At 37.5% G+C, this 10403-nt stretch overlaps 1 protein-coding gene across 2 annotated transcripts; it reads right to left on the minus strand.

The window, feature by feature from the left end:
- Positions 1-612: 612 nt before the first annotated feature.
- Positions 613-9510, minus strand: trafd1 (TRAF-type zinc finger domain containing 1). Of its 2 annotated transcripts, XM_067610721.1 has the most exons (13): positions 9243-9510; positions 8984-9109; positions 8691-8739; positions 8452-8587; positions 8127-8180; positions 7588-8023; positions 6287-6577; positions 5995-6059; positions 4520-4780; positions 4044-4176; positions 2711-2921; positions 2510-2567; positions 613-1736 (listed from the first exon to the last, which is right to left on the minus strand). In XM_067610721.1, the coding sequence occupies exons 3-13, from the start codon at positions 8723-8725 to the stop codon at positions 1698-1700; spliced, it is 1719 nt and encodes a 572-aa protein (XP_067466822.1). In that variant the 5' UTR covers positions 8726-8739; positions 8984-9109; positions 9243-9510; the 3' UTR covers positions 613-1697. The 2 variants fall into 2 exon arrangements, with proteins under 2 accessions (XP_067466822.1, XP_067466814.1); XM_067610713.1 differs by having other exon boundaries at positions 8984-9510.
- Positions 9511-10403: the final 893 nt, after the last annotated feature.

Genomic DNA, 10403 nt, shown 5'->3' on the forward strand with positions numbered 1-10403 from the left:
TTTATGTATTCTTGACTTTTTTTATTTTTTGGGCCAATATATATTGTTTCTTTTTTTTTTTTTCCTTTTTATTGAGATGTCTTTTTAAGCCCTTTTGGGTTTTTCAAATCTCAGCAAAACAATCATTTTTTTACTCCTTTCATTATTGTTTTTATAACTATTTTTTAGATAAATACAACTCAACTCAACATTAAAAGGGACAGTCTTGACAGGAGGAAGTACATTTACAGCAACCAAAAACTATTTCGATATATATATGGATACTACAGTCATTTAATATGGTAATGATAACAACAAAATCCCTGCTTTAACCTGTTTAACTGAAATATTGAGTCCATACTTTGTTTCCATATTACATACATTCAAAATTGCAGCACTGCTATCAAAGCTTCCTCTTCTCAGCTGTGGCACTTATCACCCTTCATACAGGGCATCATATATGACACAGTACCCAAAGCAGGAGTGGCTCATCCAGTGATCACCTAGCTGTTTAAAAACAGATCTTTGAGCCTTACTTCTTGCCAGGGTTGTGGAGCCATGATTGGGAAATTACAGCAGCTATGTTCTGTAGGTATGAAACCACACTGACAGAATACAAACTAGAGCCATTAATCAACAAATGTTAAACATTTATTAACATAAAACATTTAATAATACAAACAAGAGCATCAAGATAGTTGTTCTACAACAGGGATAGTCATCCATGTGCCATGAGTGCTAAAAGTCCAAACACCACACCAGGAGATTTCACTGATTAGTTGCTCCTCTCTGGTTGAGGTTTTTGTTCAGATGTTAAATCAGCAAAATGTTCTGATAGTCTCTAGTTGGGAGGATAATCTGGAGACCCTCAACCATCTGTGGCACATGGTTGCCTATGTTTATAAGCATGTCTAAAATAGGCCCTATGATACACACAAAACACATTATATTTATCAATCTTAAATCCTATTTGGAGGAACAGCACACAGAAAATTTCATACTACTTAAAAGAATATTGGACAGGAGACACTGCTTTAAAAGCCATCTCATCATGACATCACATAGCACAATAGCTCTAGAGATATGATTACAAAAATCTAAATATTACTGAAAAGTATTAAAGACAAATGTTTGACAGTATAAAAAGACAAATGTTCAATATTAGTTATTTTTTTTCTTGGTCAACAATGCATAAATTTATCAAATCTGTTCCTTAAGCCCTTTTTAACAAAATAATCTATCAAAGTGCTTCAGGCTACGTGAAGATGCAGAAACCAACAGGAACACTGAGAAAGACCCTGAAAGAATTTGAAAACAGGAGTGAAGACTAAATGTCCTTGGCTGAAGTAACAAGATAAAATTTAAGTCCAACAAATGCACACTGAAAAAAATCATGTGTCTGATGTTCCCCAAAATGAGCCACAACATGAATTTTACAGTTAAATTTAGTGTAAATTAAGTACATTTTATAATTTATCCATTGAAGCTGTATGTTAGACATAGAATCAAATCATAAAATAAAGCAGAATATGCATGAATAAACCAAATCACTTAGACTTTAATTGTAATATTCATCAAAATATAAACTGCAAGATAGTAATACTCACACAGGCACTTATCAGATAGTATATGTTTCATTTTCAAAAGTGTGCAAAAAGATAAATGAATACATAGCAGGAGATTTGGTTGGCATCTTTTTTCTCCAGATGTTCCTGCTCTCACTCTTCCTGCTGCTCTTCATTCTGCTTCTTGGGTAACTGCAAATGGAAAAAAAAAAAAAAAGAATAACAATGGAAAATTCTTTCAGACGCAAAGTGATGACAAAACTGTGCCAAACAAAAATATACTGACTGGCCTTAAAGGGAAAATCCACTCAAGAAGCAGACTTTTTTTTTTTTTTTTTAAAGATATGTTTTTGGACATTTATTTGCATTTATTTGACAGTTGAGAAGCAGGCAGGAAACGAGGGGGAGAGAGAGGGCCATGACACGCAACAACAGTGTCCAGGCGGATTAGACAAGAGGATGTTGCGGTTATTTGGCATGCTCTGTTACCATTCAACTACCACGGCGCTCCAGAAAACATCTTATAACAGACAAATTACAACTGAGCTGTTTATTACAGAAATATCAAATGTGAACTGCAATTTAGGTTAAATTTTTCCTTTAATGACCGGGTAGTGGAGAGTCTACGTGTACAGGTAAAATTTTTCTCTGGAAATCCTATTCAGCTTTATATTTCTCATGAAAACGTCTGTTTATTCATTTGTGAATCACTTATCGTGACTGATTGTTGAGATAAATCAGTGACCCACATTGTTTTCTTTATGCCACTATGAATACACCCAAGAAACACCCAGAAACCATCTCAACAAACTTCATGCAGGTGTCTACGTTTTTCCCTCCTTTGATATCATGAATGCAGAGGTTAGTAATGCATTTCCAATTCGACTACATACAAACCGTCATGCATTTGTCATTACCCATTTACTAAACAACAGAGTTTGATAGTAAGTAAATGTTGAGTGTACCTTTGTCATTGGATTCCTTCTGTTTCCTCTCCCTTCTTTATTTTCTGGTAGATGTACTCTGGTGGACAAACAAATCCATAGTACATTATTAATATTAACTCTATATTTTTTGTTAAGAAATTACAGCTTGTTCAGTAGAACTAAAATCATTATAATTCAACTTTTAAAAAAAGAGCCTTTGTTGGACTTTGTTGCTTTTACCCCTTTAGAGATTCAGAACCAGACTTGTCAGTGTCACAGAAAGATGACTGAGCGCCTTCCGCGTCCCTGCCAAGTGGAGGTCTGTTTTTCACAGAAACATCACAGTTGGACGTCTTCCTTTGACTTGGTAGTCCAATGTAGCCTTTCTGCCATTCCCTTTGTCCTGGTGGCGTGTCTCGCTCAAATCCAAGGTGCTCATCCAAAAAGTCACCTAGGTGTGTAATAGCACACACGTGTTAAAAAAGAAAAAAAAAACAAAAAAACAAAGCCATAAACATACACACAGTGTCCAGAAGAAAACCCTGTACAACAAAACCTCTAGAAAAGAGGTTTCCAAAGTGGGAGGTGGGCCTCTCTAGGGGGGCTCCAAACAGTTTCAGGGGAGGCTCAGTGAATGGAAGTGAAATAATATGACATCAGTTATCAAAAGGAGATCACATAGAATAGCCTAAATGTGTGTGATTTCATTAAAGAGATAGTTCAGAGATACAGTAGTTTTGGGGAATTTTATTGTTCTTCCCACTTTCCTGGAGTTAGAAACTAATAAATACCTTCAGACAGACCTTTTTATGTTCTTGGCGTAGTCTAAAGTTATGTCTAACAGCAATATCAGGCTATCTTGGCTCAACTGTTGAGTGTTTATGGGATCAAATAACATAATCATGATCCCATAGGCATCAAGGAATTGAACGAAACTAAGCAAGCTAACCAAGAAGGGGGTGGGGGGGGGGGGTAGGGGTTTTTCCAAGCTTTGTCTGAAAAGAAGCCCACAGCCCACAGTGACTTTGAAAACCCCTGATATAGAATATAACGCATCACATAAAATACCACAAACTGACTCATTTTGTATGTTCAAAGTTTGCCGACACTGTGTCAGAGGTGTGTTGACTATTGTACTTTTCTGTATAATTTGTGGTGGTGTTGAATTAGATGCTTTTTATTAGATATTTTATACACTTTCCATTTACATAAATGAAGAAAGTGATTAATTACATCCTTCACTGTAATGTAATCCGATGTGAAACCGTCACTAACTGCAGCCTCAAAATTATTTTTATCAACAGCTCTGAAAATGTAAACAGAAATAAGAATGTATTCACAAATGTAGGGTTTATTAGTATTGATTGCAGGGATACTGTATTGGAAGGAATTTTGTTTTTGTCTGATGTTTTTTTTGTTTTGGGGTTTTTTTTTTTGCCAGATTTTGTTCCTTCTTGCTACAGGAAGAGACAGTCCACTACAGTTTCCAGTAAACAGTTATTTAACAGTTGAATTTGTTTCCCTCCATTCATTTTTACCCATTTTAATACAGAGAATAAAGTCTATACACTACCTTGGTGTTTTATTCTCCTCTGAAAGTCTGGAGACATCCGACCAAAGGTGTCCTTAGCAGGACTCGACTTGACAGATGCTTTTGTTATATTATTAAGTGGATGAGCAGTCTGAGGGCGCATATCACATTTGTCCTAAATGTAAAAACACACCAAAAGATAAAATCACAAACATAACAACAAATACACAATTATAAATATGTCTATTTCTTTTATCTCTCTACTGTTTTTCAGTAGTTTTCAACATTCGTGAACATTCAGAGATGATCTCTACAGGCTGTTTGTCCACGTCATGATGTGGAAATCTCTACTGAGGAAATATTTGGACTATGTTCACCTGCCAATAGTTCAATTTTTTCAAGAAACCTTAAAAAATGTTTAACTGTTTCCTCTTAACGTGTAATACTATAATTTAGTACTGTCACTCCTAATATGTCAATAATTTTTCACAGTCTATCTAACTTGATTAGTAACATACCTGATGGTGGAAGACAACAGCCTCCTCTAAAGCGACGCCACAGAATTCACATGGAATGACAACGTCGCCCTCTAGTGGACTGGCTGGAGGACTGTAGGAGGCCGGGGAGACTGACCGAGGGAAAGTGGGGATGTTGGAAGCAAGTGTGTCAGGGAGGCTGCTCATCAGCCCTGAAGCGTTCCTGCTCATCCTGTCCTCTTTAGGGGGAGACGACGGCTGCTTGCTGAAAGATGCAAAGGCAGAGGCGGGGCTGCAGCCAGTCTGAAACAAAGAAGAGAGAAAGTTAAATACATCTATGTTGAATCTGTTTATATCTAAAATCATGTCTGTACTCGATGGATGATATACGCTACATGTTTAAACAGGCGAAGGCTGTAACTGAACTGTGTACAGTCTAAAACAAACATAGACAGAGGTATGAAAATGTTTGCACGCTATGTGATATCTGACTGGATCGCAACATTTCACTCTGATTAGATTAGTGCAGATAAAATCCTAGTGGGAAGGGTGGCGGCCTGTGAGCCGGTTTTAGAAGAAAAACAGAATACACTGACCTTACAATTTGCATTTCACATTGGAGCAAATATTTCAAAACATCAGCAAATGCTGAATTCAGTAGGCAGGATGAAGAGAGTTCATCGGCTGGTCATAAATGTCAGTCAGGTTCTGGTTGTTTTTGGTTTTTGAAGTGTTCTCATGCATGTAGATATGATGGAGTCACAAACTGTCTGCCCTCCTTTTCTCCAGTGATATGTTGTAGTGATATGTTGCTGAGCACATTATGCTGTATGTGTCCTTTACTTAAATATGGACTTGAATTCTCCATGTGCTCCAGTAAACAAAGGTTTCCACCAGTTACCTGGTTAAAAAAAACTTTGCTAGGTGCTGTAGAGATAATATACAGAAACCAAAGAACAATTAATGAATCTGCTCAATCTTGTTCAGTTACAGCCCTTTTTTAGGGAAACATTACAAGCCCATTTAATTATTTAATGTTCTTTAATTACTCTAGAGGATGATCAGCAGCTCATTTTTGTTTACTCTCCATTTTTCTCTTCACTCTCTATCACCAAAAGTATTCTCTGTAAACTAAGATTGGCAGTGTCTTCTTGCAGTAGAGACAACTACAATAACAACCTTGGGCACATGAAGTCCAGGTTAAACCTAAATCAATGAGTCTCAATTACCATCAAAAGCAACGATTCTACCAGACTCTTCATCAGGCTACTTGTCATGTTATTGTGAATGCTTTATCACAATCCTTTATATATTTTAGAGATTCCAGCCAAGAATTAATGTCTATATATTTATGTTGTAAATGAATGTCTGCCAATATATCATTATCTGATTTTATCAATTTTATCAATATCAGCTAGGGTTGAGCCTTAAGTTAGGTGGCGTACCCACTAATCTATTGTCGTGGGTCGGCCCCCTGAGCAATAGTGCAACCAGAAGGATAAAATTACATCTCAAACCTGATGCAAAATTAGGTCCTCTTCAGGAAACAGCTCTTCACAAAACTCACAAGGCAGCATGGTATCTGTAAAAAAATATTTTGGATCATTAATAAGCTGACAACAGAATAATTTTATATTTTCTAATCAGGCGCCTCCAGTAGCCTACTGGTTAACTGGTTACTGATTGCATGTCATTCACCATCTTGCTCCCATTTTTTCCTGTCTTCTCTTTGCTATCACAGTCTAATGAAGTCATAAAATGTCCCAAAAATATATATTAAAAAGGTGTTTTAATCCACATTAATTTTACCTGTTTGATCATAGTCCTGGACTGCACTTGTGCTTGTGGTGAAGTTTGGATAGTTGTTGTTGGGTGGAGAGAGTGGAGAACCGACAGAGGTGTTAGACGTCTTCCCAATCTTGTGGTCCCAGATATCACTCCACAGATTGCCATCCATACCTCCAGCCACTGATTCTCCGTCACTCTGCAGGCTGAGAGCCAACATGTAGTCTAGACCTGATGAATCCTCATCTTGTGTCTGACTGCTGTGTGGCCATGCACTGCTGCTGCTGCGACTCAGGATGTCACTCTGCTCCAGCACTAGAAGAAAAACAAAACATGACAGTTATTTTAGAAAAGAACTACAGCTGTAAGCAACAACGCCACAACCGGGCTCCATTCTATCAGTTCAGTCATGGGAAAACAAGATATTTAAATATTTTAAGATTTGTTGTGTTAGCCTTGTGTTGATCCAGCAAAAACCCTCTAAATTGAAGATAATTCTACGGTACGTCTGCCTGCAAAACTTATTTTACATAAATTGCCTTACATAAAGGGAAAAGTCGACAGTGACACAATTACAGTCATATATTTTTGCTTGTTACAGACTCAAATTGTGATAGATTTTAGACAAGGTGCAAAGATGGTGTCACACAATTTTGGTGAAACTATATTAGAGTTGGAAGTTTAAATTACTGTTACAGGTCACAACATGTCATATCATCATCTTTTAAGCTGATATGTTGAACTTGTAAGCAAACAGTTGCTTATTTACACATCAAGCAGTTACAAAGCAACATTTTCATTCATTTGGAGTCATGTTTCACCACCTAGTGAATGTTAAGTCACTTTAGCTCTGTTTTTGGTCTCCATCAAGTCCTGGGAGAAACATCTGTTTCTTTAGTTGCTAAATGCTCCATTATGTTCACCAGCTAGTCTCAAACTGTGTCTGTTTGCTGTTTGATACTGAGCAGGTAGCATACAGTGGGTTTTTAGAGCTTTTTCCTCTGAAAACAGCTGCCTGCTGCGACCCGTAAATGACATTTTGAGAGCGTTGTGAGTGAACTAAAACAGTAAAGCTGTGGGGCTGGACAGCTAAACAATAAGCTGAAACTCACTATGATGCTCCATAAAGCTGAAGGGAGGTGCAGTGTCAGGTGATAATTCTCTGTAATTCGCCAATCACTGCAAGCGACGCCTCTGACATTACACACAGAAATTGTTATTATGAAAAATAGCGATTATAGCTGCTTTAAGCCCAGTGGCCACCCCCCCCCCCCCCCCCCCTTCAAGGAAAATTACCATCAAATTCAGATCAGTGATAAACTCACAGTGGCTAAATGTATTCAGTGGGGCAGTATTCTTCCAGTCTCCAGAGCCTTGATGTCCCCTTGAAGTGTTATAAGCTCTGGGATCAAATGCCCGTGGAAAGGCCTGATGTTCTGCGGCACTGATGTTGTTATTTTTGGGGCCCCTCTCTTGGGCTCTCAGGAGGTTTCGGATGGAGTGGGTTTCAAGCCATGCCCCAGGAGACTGCAGTTCTACTGGACTGCGACTTGAACGGCTGTTGTTCCTCTCTTGGGGTGGTGTGAGACTTCCACATAAGACTGGATGTACAGCTTGTTCCTTCAACATTACATTGCACTTGCAGTGTGGGCAAGGCTCAGTGCGTGCACCACAATAATCCTCATGTTCTTTGGACTGGCTGAAAACAAGCTCCAGTTCACAGTACTGGCACGGGACCAGCCGCTGAGAACATTCAGAGCTCTGCAAGAGATATCAGTCGTGAAGAAGAACAGTTAGTGAATTTAATCAAGATGGTTAACTACAATAATTAAAATAGGAAAGAAAAAATGTTCTTCAGAAATACCTGGTGAACTTCAATATGATTCTTCTCAATCTTCAAACCACACTTGCACGTAATCTGAAATGAAAACGGAAAACACTTTCAAAGTTTCGGTCTGACATTTGGTAGCTGTTTCCTGTCAGTTTCAGTTGACACCACCTCGTTAGCATACCCCAAAAGCCACACTGTGTTTGTCTCTGAGTTTGTAATGAACTGACTGATGTTATCAAATACTGATTAGTTCTTCCAGGCTATTTACATTTACTGTAGTTGGTATTGGGCCTACCCTTTAAACCAACAAATGTATATGGTAGTATTTAAGTCTTCAGTATTGCCGTCCAGATTTTACCTGCGTATGCTCCTGCTGCTTGTGCTCCTGCAGCTCTGAGCGAGGCACTGGCTCCTGGCACACATCACACAGTGCAATGTTTCTTCGACAGTGGATCTCATGGGTGGTGAAATTTGCCTCTGGGATATCATGCTTGCTAGAAAACAATAACAACAAAATAAGGTTAAGAAGATTGGGGGAAATTTGTGCTCACCTACATATCAAATTGACATCACTTGATAGAATTTGTTCATATTTACCAGTTGCCACAGAATTGTGTATTTTCATCTGCCATGGCTTCACCAAGGCCTGTGGACAGGATGTACAGTAATATTAGATATTGATGACACAACCCATTACCCACAAACCTTTTTCGAGTATTTATAACAGGTTAACAGGTGCTGTTCGTAGATTTAGTATTTGACTGTTTTCTGACCACATTTAAAAAATATATCCCTGTGAATCATCAGAGCTACATGTATAAATGTAGCTATTAAAGCTACTTATGTCGTGTGAAAGTGAAACTGGTTGACAGCTCTTTCGTTTTGCTCACCCAGTGTTTCCAGGCAGGCAGCTAACAGTTAGCTAGCTGACAACGATGGCCTGGTTTAGCAGCGAGACTCCACGTCAACCTCACACAACAAGCATCTTCATCCTAATTTGGCATTTTTCTTCCCAACTCAAAAAGACAAAACAAAAGTTAAACAATGTTAGCTGTGTTGTCTGGAGCCAGCTACGTAGCTTAACCAAACTGTGGGCAACCCTCACGTAGCTTTAACTGCCGCTAACTAACTTGCTCTTTACAAACTAACCTAACGTTAGCTATCATGAAGCTGCTGCTGTAACGTCGAGTTTGGGGGGCTTCGGCCGCCCGGTCCGAGATAAACGAGGACAACCGCTGCGAGGTTACGTTTGTCAGTTAATTCACCTCTAAATAACATACAACCAAAGACAAAAGTCGTACGCGATAGCTACTTGATGATAGTCTGTGAAATAGTTAGTTATTTCCTCCTCGCTCTGTCAATATTACAGGCTACCACTAGATTCACGCCCTGAGTTCACCCTCTCAGGCTGTCCACGTACAATACCCACTCCGCCTTTTGAGCGATTTGCACGATCAAACCAAATCCTACCCTAACGATTTATAATTTTAACCTAATATAAACGCAACAGGTAGGACTGTGATCTGAATTTTTAAGGTATTTAAATATTGTAGGGTAAAGCTGACTGTCAGTCTAAACTCGGGGCAAAATTTCTCATATACTGCCTCTACAGGCTCCAATCTGATTGGTTGAATAAACTCAGTGCGCTTGTGAAAGTGTCTCAGGTGACAGCTACTGCATTTTATATATATATATATATATATATATATATATATATATATATATATATGTATATATGTATATATGTATATGTATATGTATATATATGTATATATATATATATATATGTATGTGTATATATATATATATGTATATATATATATATATATATATATATATATATATATATATATATCCTTATATGTTCTTCTCTTTATACATCAACGGTTTTTCTTCTAAATAAAGCATCAAAAATATGCAAGCCTTTGACTTGAACTATGTGAACTGTTAGTAAACAGACTTCTATATTAATTTTTTTTTACAGCAATCATAAAGCAAGCATTTCTAGTATTGCTCAACAAATGTCTAATATTTAAAAAATTCAAGCGTTTACTTGTGGTCAAATGTTATTTTGGCTATGAAAAGAACAGTAATTCTCAAAAAAAAAACCTAACATGCACATTATCTCTTGATTTTGTAGGAGTGGAGTCAGGATGAAGGACTCGCAACTCCTACCCTACACAATTATTCTCTATTTTTGAGCATAACATGTAAAATATAATTCATTTAATAAAAAGTAATATTTACTTAACTACTAAAACATAAAACATTGTATCAATGGTGGCTATATTTTTATTTAGGAATAGGTTT

Source organism: Thunnus thynnus, chromosome 2, assembly GCF_963924715.1.
Source record: "Thunnus thynnus chromosome 2, fThuThy2.1, whole genome shotgun sequence".
Taxonomy (NCBI): domain Eukaryota; kingdom Metazoa; phylum Chordata; class Actinopteri; order Scombriformes; family Scombridae; genus Thunnus; species Thunnus thynnus.